The sequence below is a fragment of the Eptatretus burgeri genome, chromosome 3 (assembly GCF_056783735.1).
Source record: "Eptatretus burgeri isolate ZD-2024b chromosome 3, Ebu_testis_v1, whole genome shotgun sequence".
NCBI classification, from domain to species: domain Eukaryota; kingdom Metazoa; phylum Chordata; class Myxini; order Myxiniformes; family Myxinidae; genus Eptatretus; species Eptatretus burgeri.
The window spans coordinates 67972202-67999912 of record NC_140963.1 but is presented as its reverse complement, the minus strand read 5'-3'; the positions used below and the strand labels follow the sequence as shown (position 1 = coordinate 67999912).

The following is a 27711-nucleotide window of genomic DNA, read 5'->3' as shown; positions in this document are numbered from 1 at the left end:
CCACAAAAAAACGTGAAAAAACCATGAATACGCCCACAAAAGACGTGAAAAACACAAATACGCCTCCAAAATAACGTGAAAATACCGTGAATATGCCCACAAAAAAACGTGAAAAACCACGAATATGCCCACAAAAATGTGAAAAAACCATGAATATGACCACAAAAAAACGTGAAAAAACCAGTAATATGCTCACACAAAAGTGAAAAAACCACGAATACACCCACAAAAAAGTGAAAAAAAACCTTGAAAATGCCCATAAAAAACATGAAAAAACAGCAAATACACCCACAAAAAACGTGAAAAAAGACGTGAATACGCCTACAAAAAACGCGAAAGCACCCATAAAAAACGTGAAAAAAACTCTGAATATGACTACAAAAAATGTGAAAAAATCCCACAAATACGCCCACAAAAAAACGTGAAAAAACTGCGAATACACCCAAAAAAAATATGAAAAAATCCCGTGAATATGCCCACAAAAAGTGAAAAAAAAATGAATACGCCCACCAAACGTGAAAAAAACCATGAATATGCCCACAAAAAAAACGTGAAAAACATCGAATATGCCCACAAAAAAACATCAAATACACCAACAAAAAAACGCGAAAAAGCTGTAAATATGCCGACAAAAAATGTGAAAACCCCACGAATACGCCCACAAAAAAACGTGAAAAACTGCAAATATGCCCACAAAAATGTGGAAAAATCCTGTGAATATGCTCACAAAAACATGAACAAACACTGTGAATATGCCCACACAAAACGTTAAAAAAAACCACAAATACACCCACAAAAATGTGAAAAAAACTGTGAACATGTCCACAAAAAACGAGAAGAAAACAGCGAATATAACCACAAAAAATGTGAAAAAAAATTGTGAATATGCTTATGAAAAAGGTGAAAAAACCACGAATACAGCCACAAAAAATCGCGAAAAAACGTGAATATGCCCACAAAAAAAACGTGAAAAAACTGCGAATATGCCCACAAAAAAACATGAAGAAAAACGCTATCATGCGCGCATCAAGCGAAAACTCGGAAAAAAAAACATAACAAAACGTGAATACGCAAAGCATAGGGTCACAAATATAGAAGAAGGTCACATTTTATCAACCACAAATATGCAGGGTCCACTAATAACGAGTGCAATTATCAGGGTGTGACAGTATTCACACTGTTGACTTTTTCATATTTTGTTGTATTACAGCCTGAATTTAAAATGGATTCGATATAAAAGAAATTACCACTGATCTACCCAAAATACTCCAGAATTACAAAGTGAAAACATGTTTTTAGAAATTTGTACAAATCAATAAAAAATGAAAGGCTAAAATGACTTTCATCAATACGTATTCAACTCCCTGAGCCAATAATTTGTGGAAGCGCCTTTGACAGCGATTACAGCTTCGAGTCTTCTTGGGTATGTCTGTATCAGCTTTGCACACCTGGATTTGGGGATTTTGTCGCATTCTTCCTTGCAGATTTGCTCAAGCTCTGTCAAGTTGGATGGGGAGTGTCGGTGAACAGCAATCTTCAAGTCTTTCCACAGATCCTCAATGGAAGTCAAGTCTGGGCTTTGGCTGGGCCACTTTCATGTTCTTGTTCTGAAGCCATTCCAGTGTTGCTTTGGCTGTCTGTTTGGGGTCATTGCCCTGTTGGAATGAAATATTCACCACAGTCTCAGGTCTTTTGCACTCTGAAGCAGGTTCTCCTCAAGGATTTTCCTGTATTTGGCTCCATTCATTGTTCCCTCTATCCTTACAAGTCTCCCAGTCCATGCCGCTGAAAAGCAAGCATCACCACAGCATGATGCCACCACCACCATGTTTCATGGTAGGGATGGTGTTAGATGGGTGATGATCTGCGCTCAGTTTACGCCAGACGTAGTGCTTTGCATTCAGACCAAAGAGTTCAATTTTCGTCTCAACAGATCACAGAGTCTTTTGCCTCATGCTCTCAGAGTCTTTTACGTGCCTTTTTGCAAACTCCAGGCATGCTGTCATGTGCCTTCTTCTCAGGAGTGGCTTCCATTTGGTCACTCTCCCATAAAGCCAAGATTAGTGAAGTGCTGCATAGACTATTGTCCTTCCGGCAGGTTCTCCCATCTCAGCAAAGGAACTCTTTTGTTCTGTCAGGGTGGTCATTAGGTCCTTAATGACCTCTCTGACCGAGGTCCTTCTTGCCCAGTTGCTCAGTTTGGTCAGACGGCCAGCTCTCGGAAGAGTCTGGGTCATTCCATATTCTTTCCAATTCCTAACGATGGAGCTCACTGTGCTCTTGAGAACTTTCAACACTCTAGAAATTGTCTTATACCCTTCTCAAGATCTATGCCTCTTCACAATTCTATCTCAAAGTTCTCCGGACAGTGCCTTGGACTTCATGGTGTTTAGAAACCATTGAACAGAGTTTCTGTTCTGACATGCACTGTCAACTGTGGGACCTTATTAGGAAAGGTGTGTTTCTTTCTAAATCATGTCCAATCAATTGAATTAGCCACAGGTGTTGTAGAGACATCTCAAGGATGATCAAAGGAAAATGGATACACCTGTGTTCAATTTGGAGCGTCATAGCAAAGGGGTTGGATACTTATTGATGCAAGACATATCAGCTTTTCATTTTTAATTAATCTATTAAAAAAATTCTCAAAACATGTTTTCACTTTGTCATTATGGGTATTTTGTGTTGATCAGTGACAAAAAATTAGATTTAAACCATTTTAAATTCAGGCTGTGACAACAAAATGTGACAAAAGTCGAGGGGTGTGAATGCACTGTAAATGCAGTGGTCTTGTAGTGGATTGACATCGCTGAAATAAATCAAAGTTTTTATCAACGACCTCTCTGACTGGAAAATCCTCTATCTATTTACTGTTGACTCCACCCTCTGCCATGATATTCCTCATCCTTCAGATAGGCATGAAGCAGCCTCTTCCCTCTCTTCAGACCTTGACAAAATCACAAGCTTGTGAAACACTTGGAATATGCCTTTCAATCCTGACAAATGTCACACTCTCACTATCTCTCTCTCTCTCTCTCTCTCTCTCTCTCTCTCTCTCTCTCTCTCTCTCTCTCTCTCTCTCTCTCTCTCTGAAAGGACCGTCTGGCTAACCCTCCCATCTACTTTCTTAACAAACCTCTTAAAGAAGTTAAATCACTCAACGTTTGAGTCTCACTGTCAGCTCTGATCTTTGTTGGGCAAACAACACTTTCACTTCAACCTCCAAAGCCAGTCACCAACTGGGCATTCTCAAACTTGCAATATCCTTCCTTGGCACAACTTAACTCTTATCCACCTACAAGGCCTTTATCCACAGTTTGATGGAGTACTGCTCTCCCCTCTGTACTGCCTCACACCTTCCTCAGCTTGATGCCATGGAAATCAAGGTCTTCAAGATTATTGGAATCGCCTGCAATGAAGCTGAGTCTATGGGGCTGTCTCTTTCACATCACTGACAGGTCGGTGGCCTGTCTGTATTCTACTACCTCCTTTCTGGTCTTGCACCCGATGCTCTTTCCATGCTTTGTCACACCCCCCCCCCTTCCATACTAGGTTTTTTTGTACATCACTAACCTCCTTCCGGTGAAACTCCCAAAATGCAGAATCACTGCTCACTTATCCGTTCCTCTTTTTTCCTGCCTGGGGAATCAACTTCCACATTCTCTTCAATCTTGTCCTCCCTCCAGGTCTTCGAAGACAGCTGTTCACCACAGTCTCAGATAATGCACCATCCAAAACCATGACCTTTTTTACCCCCATAACCCCCCCCCCCAAAAAAAAAAACCTCTTTCCAAATTTACAGTTTCTCCCTCCTGGGAGTTTGCTTCTGTATCCACCTTGTCCATCCCTTGCATCCTCCCCTACCAGTTATTCTTCCCCACATCCCATATTTGTCCAAGTCTCCCTCTATTCTGTCCCACAGCCCTGCTGTTGGTGTGCTTCCTCCTTTCTTTCTGCTGTTCCTTTTTTTCTGCGACGTCCTGTTTCATTCAATGTTGTAGCTCCTCCACAAGCATCAACCTCATGTTAAAAAGTCTCCCTTAAATATTGCATGCATTCACAATATTCAGTTGAAAAGTTAAGGCTTGTGCTCAGCAATGTAAAAAAAGAACATTAAAAAAAATCTTATCATTGTTAAATAGCATACCTCCTGTGCAGTTGTATGGCTGTCAATTGTAATATGACAGGAACTGTCACCATAGCAGTAGACAGTAGTAGACATTTCTTCTTGCTTAATAATTGCCCTTATTTCTTCCGTGGATGGAACAAACTCTCTGTTCTTCCTTTTCTTCAGCGTTTCCATGATGGATTGAATGTAACGTCCGATCTCTGAATTTGCATGTCGTTCTTTCATCCTAGAAAAGAAATGTGAATTTTTTGAGGTCATTAAATTAACAATCATATGAAAATGCGCAAATATTACTGTACCGACTTTTCTCACAAAAGAGATACGTTGAAAAAAAACCCACAGTGTTTGAAAAAAATCTCCTTTGACATTTGCATACATTTGAGCTCAATCAATCAGGTTAAAAAAGCAATGCACAGAAAATCTATATTTCTTTCTCACAGATCTTTAATAAACTTTGTGATTACAATACGATCTGGTACTGCTGATAGAGCTGAAAAATACACATTTAAATCCTCAGGCAACAGTCTGTCTTCTTCGTTTGTGTCTCATTTCCGCAATCTCCGAGATGACAATCACGATGACTAAATGACCAATAAAGTTCACGTGCTGTTATCAACACTACCACATCTCGTTTATGTTTGTACTGTTTGAGCATGGGCATAAAAAGTGAGGACTCAGAGGGAGGTCATTGAAGAAGCCCCCAATAAGAAAAAACATTGTGCGATATTGATGAGAATTATTGCAAATCATTTTTTAAATCTCAAGATTTTTATGCTGAAAGGTTTCAGAAGTTATTGATAAAAAAAAATCGTAGCTAAAAGGCTTTTATAATGGAATAAAGGCTTCAAACTCATAAAGCCAAGAAATATCACGATATGTGGGAAGGAAAATGCAAATTACTTGTGTTATAACAAAAGACAAAAAATTTTTTTGTAGTTATTACCCCATGCACGTGAAGTGAAAATCGGGGTTAAGCAATTGGTTTATGTCTGTCTGTCTGTCTGTCCATGTCCCCAAACGTCAGTTTACGATCGATGAACAACTTCATTTAAAATGAATGTTATATTTTGAACATGAATCGGAAAACAAACCTGTCGTTTTACAATAATGCGTCTCTGAATTTGTTCCGATCGCACATGCATAGGGAGGATTGAGATAAGATTTTTACTCCGTCTCTGCCTGTCTGCCAGTCAAACAAAATTAAAAATCATTCCAAACAGGAAACTTAGTGTGTCAAGGACATCATTAAAGGACACGTACACAAGCATGAATAACTAATTTAACTTGTTCGATAGATGGTGGTAAAACGGTGGTAAATTCTGGAATTAATTTTTTAATACGACTTTTAAAATCTTTATTTAATTTAAATTGAATTATAAATTTGGACACTGTTAGACACTGTCACCTTCTTGTTGTTTCCAAAACCATTCTGTTTAGCAGTACTTGGACATGTTAAATAAGGTGGTGTATAAGGCTGGGTGTAAGACTGCTTCAACAGCGCTAAACGTCTTGAATTTCCTTTAATGATCTTTAAAATCATGATTTTATTTAAATTGAAGAATATATACCTGAACACTACATGAGTTAACATGTTCCATGAATTCTCTCATTATTACTGTACTTGAGGAAGATAAAAATTTGCATTCAAGAAATACAAACAACCATCTGACAATGTCTACCATTTAAGCAAATTGCTTCGAGGAGACTTCATTTCTCCAAAAATTACACCGTCATAGTTTGAATAGTCTCCAGAACACTACTATCTGCACCAGTGTCTTTGGCATCCTCAAGAGGACCATTCTAAAATGCTCAACGAGTCGTGAGATATAATCAAGGAAAATACTTCTGCAAATAGACCGATTCAATGTATGACGAAACAATGTTGTTTAATCTGCACAAGGATGGATATATCGGAGTTGAGTAAATTAAGGAGTTGCCTCCTTCCAGTCATCAATTCATGACTGCAATAGTACATGTGCCATTTTTGATAAGCTAAGACCTTTTGATGTATAGTTTGCAAGGTGCAGCATGGCAGAAATAGTCAATCAAATTGACAATGCACGAATCATGATCAATAAAACAGAGCAGCACTGCATTGCGGATGCTCAGTTCATTGGTAATAGGTGTGCCTCCAGTTGCTTCACTGAGGGGTTGAATCAAAAGACAGCATGTTGTATTTCACAAACACATTGCATGTCTGTGTGAGTCTCAATGAGGACGGAAAACGAAGTGAAACATGAGAAAACTAGAAGGGTACTCGGTAGAGTGCATACCTCCACCACGCAATGCCTGATCTACGAGAACATATCGGGCCCAATACATTTTTTAAATACGATGATTTATATCGTTTTTGCTCCGATCTCTCAATAGTGAATAATCACTTAGAAATTACATTAATCTCGTATCCAGATCCGGATTCGGATCTTCACCAAAATCGGATCATTCGTCCTTGCCACACACCCAACGTGTCCACCAAGTTTCGTCCGAATCCGTCCACAACTTTTTGAGATATCATGCTATATATCAGTTTAGCACTTTCCCTCAATGGTGAAGAATCTTGAGATATCTTGAGATATTGTGCTATATATCGTTTTTGGCCCATCTCTCAATGGTGAAGAATCACTTTAAAAATTCTGGTCGTCGGATCTGTATCTAGATCTTCACCAAAATCGAGTTCGTCATTATCACACACCTATCCGGTCCACAGAATTTAATCCGAATCCATCCACAACTTTTTGAGATATCCTGCACACAGATAAACAGACAGAGAGAAAGGGGTGAAAATATAATCGCCTTCACCTTTGGTGGCCGAGGTAAAAAGGATGTATTTTTTTTTCATAAAACATAGTTGTTGTTTCTGTCATTGTTTGTGTGCTCCTACCATGCACTTTTATATTGCTTTGTGAAATATTACTAAATATAATTTTGTGTGCTCCTTCTGGGTCCTTCTTCAGGGTTCCTGCTTTGGTAGAATAGTAAATATTTCTGTTTGTAGTGCTGTGTGAAGAAACCATTCGCACTTCTTCAAACCTCAGAAAGAGGTTTTTAAAACAGGCAAGTTTGTGATCAAACAAATGAACTTTTGCTCCAAGCAAATCGATTAGACGCTTTCCAACCACATCAATCAATTAGGACCTAGCCAACGATACCATTTGTTTTATTCTATGACAGCAGAAACTCTTGAGAATAAAGCATTACAGACAGAGAAACTGAGCTCCTATTATATATAGATAAGCACTTTCAGTATCACAGATCATCCAGTACAGCCATTCTCAATTCCAGACATTCTGACGTTATCTTTCCAGAACAAGGTGATAGAGAGAGTAAGGTAGGTTCAGTGCAGTTTCCCTCACTATAATTTACTCCCACTACACTTCGTATAAAGTGCTGCAGTGATTGGTAAGCAGTAACGCTACAGATAAGGACACTGGTCTAAACCTATGTTCAGGTGGTCACTCTTTGGTGCATTAAGGCAAAACTTGTGTCCATCAGCAATTTGAGTGTCTTAATAACCCTGTTCAGAATTGTACTGCTCTTCTCCTAGTTTAGATACAAGTTACACAAGGAAATTATATGCAGGTGGAGGCCATTCGGCCCATCATGCCTGCACCACGTCAACACCACACCAACTTAACAACAGATCAAAACAAGAAAAATGCGAAATGTTGATTTGTGTTTTTTAAAGTGTTTTTTTTGTATTTTTTTTGTATTTTTTTTGTATTCGTATTAGTATTATTATTATTATTATTATTATTATTATTATTATTATTATTATTGTTATAATTTCTTTCCAGGGAAGGGGATGTGGCAAAGACAGTCTTGGGTAAAAAAACACACATCGACCAAACAACACCCCTTGATGAGACCCCCACTGACAACACTCCGTACACATGCACACAATCACCCATCAATGCTCAAACTACCTAACAGTCCTGCCAGCATCTCGATACCCCTCCATCTCCAAGACGTCATCGCCTGCTCAGATGCTGATAAAAAGATGTTGCAGCCTGCGTAGAATACCACAGCTGACAAGAATCACACCAATATGATATATATATATATATATATATATATATATATATATATATATATATATATATATATATATATATATATATATATATATATATATAAATATAAAAGACTCCAAAAAGTGATGTTGAAACGAGGCAGTTTGAAATTTTTAAATGCTACCAGATAGAAAATGTCATAAAAAGCCACAGCAAACACAGCTTCGGTCGGTTTGGAGAGAACGATCTCACTCCAATATTTCATTTCATTCTTTTTTATTGTCCACGTGAAACATGGAAATTTTTCATCCACCAGCAATTCAATTCACAAAGGGTGCATCACATCCTTTTCGCATTAGCATTAAACATGTGAATATAATTTGGCATAAATGACGGTCTAAAACGACAGCACAAGGTAAAGTGGAGTATGAAGGCGAATTCCTGGCTGATTAAAATATAAACCATGAAGTGGTTGCGATGGGTTCCTCATTATCTTGTGAACATTCAACACAGAATGTTTCTCATAAAATGTACAAATTGAGGGAAGGTTTGGCCCTATTACATGCTGGGCAATCTCCATGGGTCTTTCCAATATCTGAACATTCCCTTTTGACAATTTACCAAATGTATCTGTCAAATTGAAAGTAAGAATACTTCGAATCAAGGACTGAAAGGAAAGAACCAAAATGCTATAATGGACACGAAACCCTTTCAATTTCCTTGAAAAAGTAGAATCTTCAGTTTGCTTAACCAGTGAAAACTTGGGAATTCTTGTTCCATTTTAATTTGTTCGTGATCACTGTGCCCAAATACTTAAGCTCAGACAATTGTACTGTACTGTGATCATGAATCATCAAAGGGTCATGGCCACCTGCAAAGTGGAGAAAATAAAAAAGTATTCCTTTGACTTATTGCCATTTAGAACTAAATAATAATGATGATCACACACCAGTGTACAAGCAGCATCTGAACTTCAAACATATTCATGCTTATTGTTCGGTAGGAACCCACTAATTACCATTTCATCTGCATATTTTGATTACACTTGAACTGCAGCAGTCAGTTGCAGACAAAAAATAAATAAAAATAAATGGGAGAGACAACACAACCTTGCGGTGTGCCTAAGCTCAAAACCCTGATGCATGATAACATATTAATGCATTTCTCCCATTGCAGTCTATCTAAGAAAACTGTGAATTAATAATAAATAGCACACCGACATTGGGCACAACCAGATAGCACACCGACGTTGGGCACAACCAGAGAGCACACCGACGTTGGGCACAACCAGATAGCACACTGACATTGGGCACAACCAGATAGCACACCGACGTTGGGCACAACCAGATAGCACACCGACGTTGGGCACAACCAAAGAGCACACCGACGTTGGGCATAACCAGATAGCACACCGACGTTGGGCACAACCAGATAGCACACCGACGTTGGGCATAACCAGATAGCACACCGACGTTGGGCACAACCAGAGAGCACACCGACGTTGGACACAACCAGATAGCACACCGACGTTGGGCACAACCAAAGAGCACACCGACGTTGGGCACAACCAGATAGCACACCGACGTTGGGCACAACCAGATAGCACACCGATGTTGGGCACAACCAGATAGCACACCGACGTTGGGCACAACCAGATAGCACACCGACGTTGGGCACAACCAGATAGCACACCGACGTTGGGCACAACCAAAGAGCACACCGACGTTGGGCACAACCAGATAGCACACCGACGTTGGGCATAACCAGATAGCACACCGACGTTGGGCACAACCAGAGAGCACACCGACGTTGAGCACAACCAGATAGCACACCGACGTTGGGCACAACCAGATAGCACACCGACGTTGGGCACAACCAGATAGCACACCGACGTTGGGCACAACCAGATAGCACACCGACGTTGGGCACAACCAGATAGCACACCGACGTTGGGCACAACCAAAGAGCACACCGACGTTGAGCACAACCAGATAGCACACCGACGTAGGGCACAACCAGATAGCACACCGACGTTGGGCACAACCAGATAGCACACCGACATTGGACACAACCAGATAGCACACCGACATTGGACACAGCCAGATAGCACACCGACATTGGGCACAACCAGATAGCACACCGATGTTGGGCTCATTCCAACGTCAGTCCAACGTTCGCAAAATGGTGTAAAAGCGATATCGATTTGCAAAACGTTGGCGCGAAGGACAAAATTATGTTTGTCCAACATCGGTAGCCAACATTGGCCTAACCCCGGTGTGCTATCTGTGTGGGTTCATCATCAGAGCACTGAGTGAAACTCGCTTAGCTGGAAAAAGCCAACTGAAAAAGACTGGGCATAAATTTGTTGTGATTGGAAGGTTCGATGAAGAGCATCACAAAAAGACTGATTTCTCGGTGAAAGCTGACGTTGTATCAAGGCTTGACAAATAGAAAAAATGAGCATTATTTGAAGGCAATGAGAAGACAAATATCTGACGATTGCTATGCTGCCATCATTTGCAGATAACCTGCAACGACGACAAATTTTGAAGCGATCAAGTTCTATCAAGATCCTCAGCGCAGCAGCAACCAAGCACCAGTGCGTGCTTGAGGGACAGCATTTAACACAATGCTCATAACTATCAATGGATTTCATAACAACATGTTGGTAGGTAGCCCAAATGTTGTAAGAATATACAAGCAGTGTGGATTTTTTTTTTCTTTTAGGGTCTAGGATTTATGTGGAGGAGTTGGATTGCACAAATCACACACATGACCCAACTTCAGACAAACATAGCCAATGAGCTTGGGGGCAGCGATTTCACTTCCGAGAGCACTTTGGGTACCATCGACGCCATATTTTATGATGTCAATCTTCTCTCAATGCTCAGCAGGGAAATTAAGGAATTTCCTCCTCTTCATGAACGCCAACCTATAGAGTTTGTCTACACTCTATCCGTTAAATGCTGAGCACCAAAGCAAAGAAGCAGCATGTACCATTTCAAAAAGTGTTTGCTGTGAGTCAGTCGGTCATCATCACAATCGAACAGCTGGCTTCCCAAACTCAGAGTCCATGATCTCACAATTACGGCACCGAGTTTGGCTGAGCTTACAAGGACTTGGTGACCACAGAGTCACAGATTACTTGTGTGCCTAATATAAATTTGTCTGGAAGGAGGAATCACCGAATAAATATCATATTATCCCACCAAACAAAATTCATAACAGCGGGACAACAATCACGTCAAACTGTGCAATCGAGCTCATCAAAAATTGTAATTACATTATTTATTTTTTCTTGAGAACTGAACTGGAAATCAGTATTTGGTTCAACTGATCTCAAATTTTTGTTTGCTTGATCAAATACAACAGAGATCTTTCTCGGGCAAATGACACTAAAGTATTGAAATGCGACTCGTTTGTTGTGATACAATGCATGAGGAGTGAAGCTATTTCGGTTCAGTTTGCGAAGAAGTTGAAGCAGAAGTTCTCTGGCTTCTTAATACAAAAACAAAAGCCCACGGGAGTCAACCAAACTACAGAAATGGTACGGACATATTAAGACCGAAGGGTTACTGGTTTTCTTATTAAAACCCAATCACAAATCCAAACAAATTCAATGCAGGCATTTTGGATCCACCTGTAATGTTGCTGCGATTGCCTTTCTTTTGCTTGAAGGATATTGTGGAAATTTGAATATCCACAAGTAAACCTTAACTTGTAAGCTGCTATAATCAAACAAAAAATTGGCATTTTAAATCAAAAAGTTTAACTTTCCTTCAGTCGAGTAAATAAAGAGAAGAATGGATTCGGTCATACCTCTTCAGGTGAAAACGTAAATATCGAAGCACGCCCCTTCCTGGCAAAAACGTGCACGACATACAGGCCAGCAGCTGCCAACAGTACATCGCGCTATCTTCTGCTGCCCGAGGGACTCCGTTTGTCTGCTTCACCAGTTGACAATACACCTCATCCTGCAATGGCTGCAGGTCATGACAACTTTGCAGTACATCATGGAAGGTACTGATGTGGTCTGTCGCCGTGTCCAGGGTCTGAAGGATCTCAAAGATGCGAAGTGCCTCGTCCCTTAGTGATGTGTAAGTGCGTACTCTGTGCCCTGTGAGAAACACACATCTCTCATCATTTTCAATGCAGTGAAAATCAGGCCAGGATCATAAAATTACAGAAATAACTCAATAATACTGTAAAGATAGCTTACATGTGAGCCATATCAAATACAGAAATACAGTAAAATCGTGCTTAGTTGGACATCACATAGCTGGAATTTGTAACCATAAAGGGTGCGGAAAAAGTCCGATGGCCAAGCGTGTAAGAATACGCTTGAGCACAAAATCATCCTGTGCTTTACAGGGAAGAATGCACTCGAGTACAGACCAGTATATGGTGTCTGCCGTAGTCCTGTATTCACCACAAAACTGTACCGAGAGTGTACGATGACAGGATAGTGGAGAGGTATGCCCACTTGCCTCTGAGCTGTCTCGCCTGAGTTTAAAGCTTTGCCATGCTATAAATGGTCACCCGAGTGTTCCGCAGACAGCGCGATGCATGAATGTGTGTACCATCTCTCAGATGGATGTGAAACTGGGCATACCATCTGCTGGCAGTAGTTACTGGACATTAAAGATCACACAGTGTTCGTTTTGAAGAGTAGGGGAGCTCTCGCCAGCACGCTGAATGAATTCCAAATTCCTGCTCCACCAATCAGGGGCATGGCATCAGCGGGACAGTCGCTCCCCTAGTAAATGGTACTACACACAGCATGTGCTGCCTCTGGAAGAAGAAGAAGAATTGTACTGTCTTGCCCATCCATCTATTGGAACCATACATACTCTGTGCAGAGCGTTGGTGCTGCCAAAGCAGTCTCCTTGGCTATTGGGCACAACCGTGGACGGGTCGTCACTCCGACACAGTATACCAGCATGCTGGTACTCATTTTGCTGACCTCGGAAGGATGACAGGCAGAGTCAACCCCACCTGGTATTAATTCAATAGTTGAGGGGGATTTGAATTCAAGATCCTAGGATCCCAAGCCCACCACCCCAACAATTAAGCCAACACCAGGCATACTGCATTGCCCATGTTGTGTTAAGTGTGCTTTACCTATGTAAGGAAACATACCAAAGGAAACCAAGAAAGCTGTTGATGGTTCCTCAAAGAAAGGAATTCCAACAGTATCAACGAAACATGATGGATGTGAACAAACAAAATATTTCAACAACTATCAATTGGGCCACGAGAGGTGAAATTTTGAAGAATCTGGAGCAAGGCACGAGACACCAATCCAGCATTCATTTGGCGGACTCTTAAACGTTTTGGTGGACGCAAGGCAGACTCTTAAACTATGACTCGTTTGTTGTGATACAATGCATGAGGAGTGAAGCCATTTCGGTTTAGTGTGTGAAGAAGTTGAAGCAGCAGATCTCTGGCTTCTTAATAATAAACAAGGACAAATGTGTCCAAGAGCAGCATCCTAAAGGCTTTGTCGGCTATAAAAAAACAATTAAAAAAAAACAACAACTTCCGATATTTCGTCACGTGCCTTGATTAAGCCAATAGCGAGACCCGTCATAATGTATTTACGTATTTATGATATATAGTGTATTTACGAAATAAATAATGTACTTACGAAATTACAATACGATAAATGGAATAATCTTTAAATAGTAACGTGAACTTTTCGAAACTTTAAAGGAAATGTCCGAATATATTTAAAAGTTCATGATATACGCTCTCAAAAGGCACCGTCAATGCGAGGATGTGTACATGTGCTTAGTATTTAAGGAGATCCGGATATTGTATATACAAGAGCCGAGTCCGAGAGGTTAAGGTTTTGTCTTCACAAGAAGAACAACAAGAACAAGAAGAACAACAACGCCGAGCTCTCTATGAGCAGCGTTTGCTACGCGAGACGCTGCTAAAAAGTAAGTCTATGCTAGTTAGCCTCAGCATTTGTCGTCCGATAAAGCATAATTTTTCCACATCAAAGTTCTGATTTGAGGTGCATGGGTTTTATGAGACACCCCATATCTGGCATAGGCGATGGGGCGTAGAGGCGTGCGCCTGTAATCCAGCTACTCAGAGGCTTGGGTTGGAGGATCACTTGAGGACGGGGACTCTGCACTGGGCTGTGCTATGAGAGGGTGTAGGCCCCCCAGAATCATGGCGAAACCCAATCCATATCCCTGTGTCATAAGAGGCGACCAGGGTTGCATCAGGAAGGGCATCCGGCGTACAACCTATGCCAAATCAGTATGCGGATCATAACAGATGATCCGCTGTGGCGACCCCTAACGGGAGCAGCCGAAAGACGAACAACAACAACATCCGGCATAGGCGATGCTCATGTAGTCCGGCTGACAAGGTTTCATCGTCCATGAAATGTGCATTGTACCCCTTTAAGGCCCGGTCACACCTTGACGTTTTAGCCAACGTATGCCGATTTTTGAATTTTTTTTCTAAAACGCTGGCACACATTGAATACGTTGAGAGCACGCTGAAAAACACTGCCATACGTCATTGTACGTTGGCTTTAAACGTTGTACTTTTTGGTTGTCCTCAAATTTTTTCATGCTTGAAATTTCACGACGTATGCCGGCGTATGACTCACACGTTCCGCTATGCTGGCCACAAGTTGTATGCACGGTCTGCGATCGTTGACAGACGTCAACACATGCTACTTGTAAGTGCTGCTTACATACATACTTGTAAGTGCTGCAACACATGCTACACGCCGAGGTAATGTTTAGCGTACCCGAAACTTATTTCTAACCTATGATTAACGTGTTGTTGGCACGTTACGTGATCGTTACCACACATCGACAGACGTTACTTTTCAGTTACTCATAGGCTGAAAGACGTCGGTATAATGGATCGTCCTTGCGTCAGCGTCCATGGCCACGGCCAGGACACTTATTTGCAGCATTTTTCAACCTTTTCTTTGGCATGACGAGGATGTTCACACTTCGATGTCTAGCTTGGCTATGATTCCAATTGTCCATCGGCAGCGTCTATTTAAAATAGTCGAGTTTGAGGTTTATAACGTTCAGAAGAAACGCTTCAAATTTCAAAACCCCAGCGTCAAAAAACAAAGGCGAGTGACAGCAATTTCCGGTTCCAGCAATTGACTTCCGGTTCCGGTTTTGAGCGGCAAGAGGTCTCCTTCGGGGCTCCCTGCTGATGTTCTCAAAGTTAAGTTCCGGTTGTTATTTGTCCCGTTTTAACTGTTTAATTTTCTCACCTACATGTTAATGTGTGTTCCTAGTTCGGTTTTGTTTCAAAAATCGTGCTATTTTGTGAGTATTTATGTCGACGTTCTTACTTGGTGTTTGAGGCCTAGTCTTAGGCTTGAGGCCTACCGGTTCCACTCGGTGTTCGATCGTTTTTTTTTTTTGTTGTTATTTGTTTTTTCTCCCCATTACCTTCAATTTCTATCCTCCCCATTACCTTCAATTTTCATCCTCCCCACTTTCCAAACATCCCCCATTCTCCCAACTAATCTCTTTCTTATCTCAAAAAAAAATAAAAAATAAAAAATAAAAATACCCAACAACAACAACAACAACAACACGCTCACCTTCTCCCGATTTTGCTACTTCTTCTTCCTCTTAACTTCCTCCTCGTCTTCCTCGATTTCTTTTTTTTTTTTTTTTACACTTCCATGACCTAATCTGTTGAACTCTCTCATACATTAATATTAACAACAAAAACGATCTCATAATGCTTCATCTTCCTCTCTCACACATGTGGTACTCTTTACTGTTTCACAATGCACTACTCTTCTGCTATTTTAACAGACTGCTCTCATTTCGACCTCTCCTTCATTCCTTGCCTAAAAAATCCAACTATTACAGCGCTTCTTCTCTCCATGCTCTGAATTCGCCTTCATTGCATCCATCAAGAATTGTGTTAAATCGCATCTCTGACCTAAAACTTTTAAAAACCACAGTTTGCCATGGATGCTTGCTTTCCATCAACCATTCGTTTTTTCGAACTTCAGTGCCAACTCACCCGCCTCAGCCCTCACTCTCACTCTCAAAGCAACCATCCCACTCTTCTCCTCCAAGCCTCCCTCTCACCTCTTTCAAAAATTCCCCCTCACCTTTCTCCCACCTTTCATCCCCCTCACTCTTCCTTCTCTAAGTTGCCCCCCCCTCTCATCCAACAACCTGCCTCCCTCCACTGCCCTCTCACCTCCATCTCTTCACTCCACCTCCTCAAATCCTCAACTGCCATCTTCCTTGTCTCTTGTCCCCCCTCTCTCCCAGCACCACAGAGCCTTTTTCTCCTCCTCATTCGGCCCCCTCCCCTCGCTATTCTGCAATACCCCACACTCCTTCAGCAACCCTCCTTACCTCCCCCTCGTCCCTCGTCCTACCCTCCCCCGCCCCTCCACCTCCTGCACCCAAAGCCTCCTCCCCTACCTCTTCATTAAAAGTGTGGACCTCAAATATCCGGGGCCTTCACTCAAACCTTTCAGATCTTTCCCTACAGGTTGCCACTGACAAACCAGACATTATCTGCCTAACAGAAACTTTCCTCTCCCAAGACGTGTCTGACTCCCAAGTATCTCTCCCTGGTTACTCCTTCTTACGGTATGACAGACCTGAGCTTCGTCCTGGTGGAGGTGTTGCTCTCTTCATCAAAGACTCTATTCCTCACTCTCCCTGCACTGCTCTCACTCCCCCACACCCTCAGGAATACCTCTGGCTTCGGCTTCCCCTCCACTCCCACCTCATGTTTATATGTGTACTGTACCGTCCACCGAACAGTGATGACTCCATCTACACCTCACTCTCCGAAAACATGGACCATCTTCTATCTTCTCATCCAAACTCTCTCTTCCTCTTATGTGGCGACTTCAATTGTCATCACGCCAGTTGGCTAGGTGTGGGTACCTCTCTCACCTGCCATGGGACATCAGCAAAAGCTTTCTGTGACTCATTGGGACTGACTCAATCGGTCAACTTCCCGACGCGGATCTCAACCAATGGTACTCCATCTCTTCTGGATCTGATTTTGACAAATTTCCCTGACAATATCTGCTGCTCTTCCTTCGCTCCAATTGGTTCTTCTGACCACGTCCTTGTTAAAGTGGACATCTCTCTGGCTGTTATCAGAGAACCACCTCACCGCCGTCGAGTCTGGCATTTCACCTCAAGCCGACTGGCAGGGTCTCCGAGCAGCCATCAAACTGACAGACTGGTCTCCTATCACTACTTTCTCAAACATCAACTCATCCTGGGAATTCTTTCAAAGAAACTTGCTCTCCCTCATGCACAGATTTATCCCCTCTCGTGTTCAGTTGTCTTACCCCTTCCTCCCGCCCTTGGTTTACTGAAGCTTGTGGCGAGGCAGTTGTCCTGAAACAACTTGCCTTTGCCTCATGGAAAGCAAACCCAACTGAGGGCAATCTCAGTTCTTTCCACAAAGCTCGGAACAAGTGTGTATCTACCCTCAGGAGAGCCAGAAAACAACATCTTTCTCATCTCAAGTCTGAACTCTCAAACCTCTCTCCCTCCTCAAAATCCTGGTGGCGTTTAATCAAATCTGTTTCTGGTGTATGTTCCCCCTCCATCCCCTCCCTTACCTCAAATGGCCGCACTGCTGATTCCACACGTGATAAAGCTGAATGTCTAAACTCGGTGTTTGCAGCTAAATCTTGTGTCCCAAACCCATCACTATCTCTACCCACTTTACCCAGTCGCACCCAACTGTCCCTGGACTCTGTATCCTTTCTCCTGACAAGGTGGAGAGCTTGCTTTCAAACCTCGAGTCAGATTCTGCAACCGGTCCAGACGGCATCAGCCCACGTGTCCTCAAAGCCTGCTCTTCTGCTCTTGCTCACCCTCTCTCTGTTCTATTCACCCTCTCATTTTCCCAAGGTCATCTGCCATCTGCTTGGAAATCTGCTAACATCACTGCCCTGCATAAAAAGGTGCAAAAACAGATCCCTGTAACTACAGACCAATCAGCCTTCTCCCAATCATCAGCAAGGTTATGGAATCCATCATCGCTTCAGACATGAAATCCTTCCTCTTCTCCAATGGCTTGATTTCCAATCATCAATTTGGTTTCAGACCAGGTCACTCTACCCTGGATATGCTGCTACTGCTCTCCCATCAATGGATGGAGGTCCTCAATGCCAGACAGGAAATCCGAGCCGTATCCCTGGACATATCACGTGCTTTTGACACAGTCTGGCACCCTGCCCTACTCACCAAACTCTCTTCCCATGGTATTCAAGGCCATCTCCACTCATGGCTCGCAGACTTCCTCTCCAGTCGCAGTCAACGTGTGGCCCTAAATGGAGTTCTTTCATCCCCTCTTCCTGTGCAGGCTGGAGTTCCTCAAGGTAGCGTTCTGGGCCCTGTTCTTTTTCTGGTTTTCATCAATGATCTCTCAGACTCTCTGGAAAATCCTCTATTTCTCTTTGCCGATGACTCCACCCTCTGCCGTACCATCTGTCATCCCTCAGACCGGCAAGCAGCAGCTTCTTCGCTCACTGCAGATCTGGATAAAATCACAAACTGGTCCAACACGTGGAACATGTCTTTCAATCCACACAAATCTCACACTCTCACTATGTCTCTTCGAAAGGACCGTTTAGAAAACCCCCATCCACTTTCTCAACAATCCTCTGGAAGAAGTCTTTTCTTTTTCAAGCTTCTGGGTCTCACTATCTGCCATGACCTTTCCTGGGAAAGTCACATTTCCAACCTTGCCTCAAAAAGCCAGTCGCCGACTGGGAATCCTCCGTCGTGCAAAGTCCTTCCTCGGCCCTCTTGAGCTCTGACTACTTACAAAGCTTTTGTCCGTAGCCTGATGGAGTACTGCTCTCCCCTCTGGGCTGGTGCTCCTGCCTCCCACCTTTCTCGGCTTCACGCTGTCGAAACCAGGGCTTTTAAGATCATTGGCATCTCCCGCAATGAAGCTGAGTCTTTGGGCCTCTCACTCAATCACCGCAGGTTGGTCGGTGGTCTTTCTGTCTTCTACCGACTCCTCTCCAGCCTTGCCCCCCTGCTCTCTCTGCGATTTGTCCCAACCACATTTCCACAGGGCGCTCAAGGTCCGCCAACAACCCCTTCTGGTAAAACTACCAAAATCACGAATCACTGCTCATCTTCACTCTTTCATTCCTCTTTTTTTCCCGCCTTTGGAATAAACTTCCTCACTCTATTCTTTCCCATTCTTCCCTCCAGGCTTTCAAAACAGCTGTTCACCACCACCTCTTATCTTCCCCCATCCAAATCCTCGATCTTTTCTACCCCCGATAATCCACCCAAGCCCACTTCCTTCAATTCTCCTGCTTTCCTTCCTGAAAGTCCCTGTAATGTCCATCTTCTCTTCGCCATGTTCCCCGTCCCATCCCCATCCCTCTCCCTTCCACAGTTCACCTAATGTGTCTGTTCCCCACTGTTTTGTCCCTTACACTCCCGCCCCTCTTGTCTCATGCCTCCTTGCTGTGAGTTGTGTGTTAGCTCTCATACGAGCCTCGACCAAGGTATACAAAAAAAAAAAAAAAAAAAAAAAAAAAAAATTTAAATCGTTCATTGTAAACAATGAAAATATCTGAGTGGTACCGTTTAAAAGTCGTTGAGTGTAAAAAAAATCCAATTGTTGATCGCAAGCGTCTACTTTCAATAGTGGAGATGCAGCCATTTAAATCGTTGAGTGGCAGCCTATGAATAGCAAACCCCACGTCACCGGCAAAGATAAACTGCCGCACGATATGGATAAGTTAGGCTATCGTTGGGCATAGTTTGTGAACGCCGGCTTCACGATAATTATTCGTTGGTATATCGTATCTATAAGTAATCAAAGCGCTCTATGCACATTATTAGTTCATTGTGCATTTGTCCAACCCGTTATGAATAGACCTAAATCGTAAAAACAAGCTATAGCTCATTTTTGAAAAAGCCCCATAAAAAATTAGCCGCGAAGAACTTCGAACAATGGTGAAAAGATGTCTCCTACCCGTGGACACGCGGACGCAAGGACGATCCATCATAACCCACACCCTCCCCCTCACACTCGCCTACTACTGCCAACATGAACAAACTAATACTAATACTAATACTGATACTGATACTGCTGACATGGACATCGACTCAAAAAGGACTCGAAAACACTGTTGGGTTCCCCTTTTATGAGCAGCATTTTTATATACCAATTCCCAAAATCGCTGGGAACACGTCTTTATATGGCAGTTGTAAGCTAGAAACACGTTCATTTATTTTTTTTTTGTCGACCGGAAGACGTCATTGGAATACGTCTACATACGTCGATGTGTGTTGGGACTACGTAAAGAATTGGTTCAAAGCACGTCAAACATAAGTTAGAAATAAGTTTCGCGTAAAAAAGACATTACCGCGACGTGTTTCGACTTATGAGTAGCTTATAAGTAGCCTTTGTGGACGTGTGTAAGCGTCCACATATCGTGTGTAAAACTTATCCCCATCGCATGCGGAACGTGTGTCATACGCCGAGTACGTCGTAAAATTTTGAACATGTTTAAAATTTCTTGATGTACTCTACTTACCACGACGTATGGTAGCGTTCTTTAGCGTTCTACTCACGTATACCAAACTTACTCATACCGTATTTGACGTGCCCCAACGTTTTAGACACATTTTTCTTAGGTCGGCATACGCTGGCAAGATCGCCAAGGTGTGACCGCGATGTTGACACTTCCATTTCTACGGCAGTTATGATTCGAATCGTTGTGCGTCAGCCTTTTAATAGGCTACGTCACGACATCGTCGGCGATGCGTGCAACGCGCTATGCCTAAGTTAGACTGTCGTTGGGCATCGGTTGTGTAGGCCGACAACAGGTTCAGCATTCGTTGGTATAAGTTATCTATAACACAACGAAACGTTCTGTGTCCGTTACCAATGCGTTATACATAAGACCAAGTCGCTATGAATATGTCCAAATCTTTAAAAAAACACATCAAAAGTTCAATGTAAGCCAGCGTTTTACCTACATTTTAATACGTTGCCATCGCTGGCTAAAACGTCAAGGTGTGACCGGGCCTATACATGAATACTCTCAACTAGAAAAAGAAAGTGGAGATTGATCAAAGCGAGATACACAAGCGAGTACGAACCATGCAAGCCAACATCTCCATAAGGTAGAGGCAGTAACGGTGATCGAAGAGGATGCTGCGTGTATCGAAGGATGGGGTTTCTCCTGTAGATCTGTTCCACCTCTTTGCTGTTACTGTCCAATTCCTGCAGTAAGCATCAAAACAACTGAGCAACATCATCTTACACAGTTATCCCACCAAACAAACCATATTTATTCTTCAGTTAAATATGATTGGTGATGCGTATTTCTGAACAAACTGGCAAAAAGACACCACTGTTAAAAAAAAAAAACTTTCATTGGCAGACACAAAGCAGAACAACGAGATGTTGGCACCTGTTTGGTATCTGTCTCAATCAACACGTTCTTTGATTATTACCTCTGCCACCCAAGGTGGACGGAGGATATATTTTCATCCCCGTTTGTCTGTCTGTCTTTTTTCTGTGACCAGGGTATCTCAAAAAGTTATGGACGGATTTGGACGAAATTTGGTGGACAGGTTTGATGGTGACGAGGATAAATCGATTACATTTTGGTGAAGATCCAGATCCGGATACTCAAATTTCTTACGTGATCCTTTACCATTGAGAGATGGGGGGGGGGGGAACAATATCTAGCATGATATTTCAAAACGTTGTGGATATATTTGGACGAAAATTGGTGTACGAGTTGCGTACGTGACAAGCACAACCGATTCGATTGTGGTTAATGTCCGGATCCAGATCCAGCCCGTCGGTGCGTTCCAAAATGTAAACTGTCCAGCCTGGCAGAGGAATGTGCTCTACCGAGTGCCGTTTTAATTTAGAACATATTCATCATTTATAATCAAGCACATCTATAATTTATTGTGCTAGTGGGATTATAGATTACCCTAGGGTGTTTTGTAATGAATTGAAGGCCAAGCCAGACTTCCTCATTTTCTTGGAACAATTATGTGCTGCAAGGTTTACATCATGAATATTTTGACTTCCTTCAAGGCCTGCGTCTTTTAAGTGCGACCGAGATGCTTCACGAAGCCCATCGAATAATTTTTGAATGATGAATTGTAATAACGACTTGAAATCATTCACAATGCCTTGAATGGAGAAGCAATAGTTTTTGATATCAAATCATACTACTTTTTTTTCAATCATTCTTAGTTCAAGAGTGATTTTCTTTTGAAAATCAAACAATAAAGAATTGTGAAAAAGACTTTTAAACAGACTTCCTCGGTTAAACAAGTATTTTTCAAGGACGTGCACTTAAGGTTTTCTTTAGTAAGAAAAACCCAAAAGTTAGCATTCTTAAATCAACATCACTAATCTTGTTAAACCACAATTATGTATTTCAAGATAAATAGACATTTAGTGGTAAACACTGGAGGTCATATTTTAAGTGTCCGCTGCCGGCTACTTAATCGAGATGTTTTACAAATACTCGAGAAGGCAAAAAGGTGGAATTTTGCTTCCCTTATGTACAAAGCACTGGACCAAGTTCCATTGCTTCACCAAGCTTGCAAGTTAACACATTTATCAATGCTCGGCAAGACGAATAACCATGCATATGTTAAGACTCATTGCAACACAAAACAAAGTGGTGCACATGTCCTTTTGTGACACACAGGTGACTGTGATTGACACAAGTGGGTACACTGCAGAGCAGTGGGTGGTATAATGAGTACAAAGCCTCACAAGAACCCACCGAAACAGAAATATGCACACATCATTACATTATACATCAAGTGAATAAATGTTAACAAGATTAAAAATAAATAAATATATATATATATATATATACATACATACATGAGGTTAACAAGACGTATGGAGCACCCTGAAGAAGGGTAATACAGTTAAGTGATACTGGGCTAACAATGGGAGCAATCTGACTTAATATTTTTGTTGTGATTTTAAAAAGAATAAGCCTGAAGAATAAAACTCGAGTATTCTCTTGAAAACTGGTGGAACAGGTGGTAAGTCCCACAAACTAAGCGTAAACCAAACCAGACCACATGGTAAGGAGATGTAGTCAGCAGGATGGGAGATATTCTCTGCTCGTTCTGATTGAGCTTGTTACTGTCAATTCAGCTTGGTGTTGGCTCAGTGGTTAGGGTGGTGGCTTAGGCTCCGAGGGTCCTGAGTTCAAGCCCCGTTGGCCGCTGAATTAAAATACACCAGGAGGTTGACTCAGCTTGTCATCCTTCCGAGGTCGGCAAAATGAGTACCAGTGTAATGGTAAGGGGGACACTGCATCAGCAGCATAGCCACGTCCCAACCAATGATGCAACCAGCAGCCACAGGCTGTACTCGATAGAGAGAGAGACTGTCAATTTGTCATGATAAATTCAAACATATGCACACAATCAGTCCTCAATTTACACTCATTCTATTTACGGTTTTTTTTTTCCATTTAACACCTTTTTCTCTTTTTTTTTGAATACATTGTCAAGGCTCATATGAGAGCAAACACACAATGCACAGCAAGGGGGGCAAGAGACAAGAGGGGTGGGAGAGGGAAGAACAAAACAGTGGGGAACAGAGACAATAGGAGATATGTGGAAGGGAGACGGAAGGGGCGGGGAACATGGGGGTATACAAGATGGACACTACAGGACTTTCAGGAAGGAAAGAAGGGAATTTGAAGGAGGTGGGTTTGGGGTGGATTAACAGGGGTAAAAACCATCAAGATTTTGGATTGGGAAAGATAAGAGGTGGTGGTGAACGGCTGTTTTGAAGGCCTGGAGGGAAGAATGGGATTGAAGAGAGTGTGGGAGTTTATTCCAAAGGTGGGGAAAAAGAGGAATTAAAGAGTGAAGGTGAGCAGTGATTCGTGATTTTTGTAATTTTACCAGAAGGGGGTTGCTTGTGGCCGTTTAGCGCCCTGCGGAAATATTGGGGGGACATATCGCAGACAGAGCAGAGAGGGGCGAGACCGGAGAGGAGACGGTAGAAGGCAAAAAGACCACCGACCTGCCTGCGGTGATTGAGTGAGAGACCCAAAGACCCAGCCTCACCGCGGGAGATATCAATGATCCTAAATGCGTTGGTTTCCACAGCGTGAAGCCGAGAAAGGTGAGAGGCAGGAGCACCAGCCGAGAGTGAAGAGAAATACTCCATCAGACTGTGGACAAAAGCTTGGAATGTGCTCAGGAGCTCAGTTGGGCCGAGGAAGGACTTTGCATGATGGAGGATTCCCAGTCGGCGACTGGCTTTGAAGGCCAGGTTGTAAATGTGGCTTTCCCAGGAAAGGACATGACAGATAGTTAGACCCAGAAGCTTGAATGAAAGGACTTCTTCCAGCGGATTGTTGAGAAAGTATATGGGGGAGGGGGGGTTCCAAACGCTCCTTTCTGAAAGACATAGTGAGAGTGTGACATGGGTCAGGATTGAAAGACATGTTCCATGTGTTGGCCCAGTTTGTGATTTTACCGAGATCTGCAGAAAGCAAAGACAGAAGCTGATGCTTGCTGGTCGGAGGTATGGCAGATGGTACGGCAGAGGGTGGAGTCATCAGCAAATAGATAAAGAGGATTTTCCAGGGAGTCGGAAAGATCATTTATGAAAACAGATAAAGAACAGGGCCCAGAACGCTACCTTGAGGAACTCCAGCCTAGACAGGAATAGGGGATGAAAGAACTCCATTTAGGGTCACACGTTAGCTGCGACAGGAGAGGAAGTCTGTGAGCCATGAGTGGAGATGGCCTTGGATACCATAGGAAGAGAGTTTGGTGAGTAGGGCAGGGTGCCAGACCGTGTTAAAAGCACGCGATACGTCTCGGGATATGGCTCTGATTTCATATCCGACATTGAGGACCTCCATCCTTGTTGGGAGAGCAGAAGCAGCATATCCAAGGAAGAGTAACCTGGTCTGAAATGAAATTGAAGATCGGAAATCAAGCCATTGGAAAAGAGGAAGGATTTAATGTTTGAGGCGATGATGGATTCCATAACCTTGCTGATGATTGGGAGAAGGCTGATTGGTCTGTAGTTGCAAGGATCTGTTTTTGCACCTTTTTTATCCAGGGCAGTAATGTTTGCTGATTTCCAAGCAGATGGCAGATGACCTTGAGCAAATGAGAGGGCGAATAGAACAGAGAGAGGGTGAGCAAGAGCAGAGCAGCAGGTTTTTAGGACACGTGGGCTGATGCCGTCTGGACCGGTTGCAGAATCTGAGGCGAGGTTTGATAGCAAGCTCTCCACCTTGTCAGGAGAAAAGGACACAGAGTCCAGGGACCTTAGACAAAGTACTCATCAATTTTCTATTTATGCCTCATAGTTTACGACTTTAGGTTATTTTTCTTGGGGGGGGGGAAGGGGGGAGGGGGCGGGGGATATAATTTTCAACCGGCACGCGACGGAAGTGGAGGTACAATGTACACTACACCAGTTCTCTCACCCTCAGTTGTGTGGACATACTGTACTCATGAGAGGTATCATCTGACTTTCATTGATATAATTTTGTGCCAAACTCTCCCAAACCCCTTCATCATGAGTGGTGAACGACCCTCAAGTTCTCCAGCTGACAATCCCACGTAGAAGGCCCATAAAGCTATTAGTTTTGACATTAAAATGGACGTACTGAAGTGATTTGAGCATGGGGAGCATATGGTGGACATTGCCCCCACGCTGAGCTTTCCTCCCTCACTGAGGACAATTATTAGTAATGCCACTGAAACAAGAAAAAGAGTAATCAGAGATTGCAGAGCCTTGCCAGGACTTGTCTTGTGTGGTGTATTTTGTGTGGCGCTTGTGTACTGGTGTGTTACGTAACTAATAAGAGATATCACTAGAACTGCTACTATATAACTGCTGGAAGTGATGACGGGGTACCAAAACTTCCCGCTATGATGCAACCCTGCTTTGATTGGATACCTGTCCCTGACCCATGACGTTTTTCATAACCATTCAATTGAATTAAGAATGGGATTAAAATAAATTCAATTCAAATCAAATGGAAGACCAAATAAGTACAGTCCTGCATTGGAGTAATCAAAAGGAACCGGAACAAGCAAAAAGCAAAGATGAAGTCATCAGGAGGAACCTGCATCCGATAAATTTGAAATTTAAAACATATTCTCCCCATCACTCCTCGATCATAATTTGGAAGTTTCATGTCGATTGATTAAGCGGTTCCAGAGAAAACATTTTAAAAATATTTTTCTTTAATCCAATATGGCTGGCAAACCATATGACCTATCCACGATTCCTTAAAAACACATCACTCATTCATGGCTTGGGATGACATTCATTAAAACATATCTTTGACAAGATGCACACCCATGGCTTGAGGAACATTTGTGTGAAGTTCCCCTCAATCTGTCCAGCCATTCTGGAGAAGATTTTTTTTAATGGGTTTTCGGGTAAATCTAATATGGCTGCCAAACCATGTGACCTATTATGTCATACGTGTGAACTTTTTGTTCCTCATGGATCGGCGGTCATATGTGTAAAGCTTCACCCTGATCTGTTCAGCCACTTCAGAGAAGATTTTTTGAAGGTTTAAAAAAAATAAAAAATATATGGCTGCTAAATCACATGACCGGTGACATCATGAAATCTTTTTCTGTGGACCATTTTGTGCCTAGAAAAATCCTCAAACATTTTCATAGTGATCAATGTAGCATTCCACATATGCACCTATGACGTCATAATGAAGGCACCGATGATGTCATTTAAAAAAACCACACTTATTCTCCACGACGATTACTTGCCGTGTGCCAAGTTTCAATTTTTTCCTTGATGCGGTTTCAGAGATACATAGTGGGGCAGATAACAGCAATTTTTGAGAGGAATCGTGCAAATGATGATACAAGCATCAAATTTGGCACATTTGTTCTCCAGGGGATTCTAATCAAATCTGCCTGATTGGCCGTTTGAAAATCCAAATTTTGAAAAATTTGAAAAAAACAAAAAAAAAATTCAAAAAAGTCAAGATCACGAATCAATGTTGGATGCTGGCTGAGATTGGTGAATATTTCAGAAACATCATCAAAGACGTTCCAAGTCTGCCATGCAGTTTTCTTCCCTTTACCGTGGAAGGCAGACACGACGTCACATCCAGTGAAAGCATGGAAGTATGGGATCCCTCTAGCTTTCTCAGGCCCTATTGCAGAAACTACCTCATGGACTGGAATCCATCGTTCCTTGGCTCCTTGGCCAAAGGCAATCCACATGTTCTCAAGACCTAGTTCCTGTAAGGATGGCAGTACAGATATTGCTATGACTAGTACGTCCGTGTAATTAGCCTTAATGATAATGGACTTGCTACCGTCCGTCGTTGCATCCCTGGCGTGTACAAATATTCGAGTGTCAGCTTCTTCATGACAACATGGAGACACAGCATCTCGTGACTTCCTTGTGTTACTCATGGCATCTTCTCCTTTTGTGACAATGACTGTGCTTGTCGTCTGTGCTTCACACATCTTTTCCGCAAGGAAGTGAAACAGCTCAGTCTTGTTGCTGTCATCTCGAAGAAAGCTTCTCCAGTTA

General features: G+C 42.4%; 1 protein-coding gene across 1 annotated transcript in view; it reads right to left on the bottom strand.

The window, feature by feature from the left end:
* Window positions 1–27711, bottom strand: part of LOC147030116 (unconventional myosin-X-like) — a 241191-nt gene that overhangs the window by 26479 nt on the left and 187001 nt on the right. Inside the window, exons 34-36 of the mRNA XM_085873826.1 lie at window positions 21267–21390; window positions 11959–12256; window positions 4148–4355 (exon numbers count right to left, since the gene is read on the bottom strand). Coding sequence (XP_085729952.1) covers window positions 4148–4355; window positions 11959–12256; window positions 21267–21390 — 630 coding nt within the window. The remainder of the gene's footprint in view (window positions 1–4147; window positions 4356–11958; window positions 12257–21266; window positions 21391–27711) is intronic.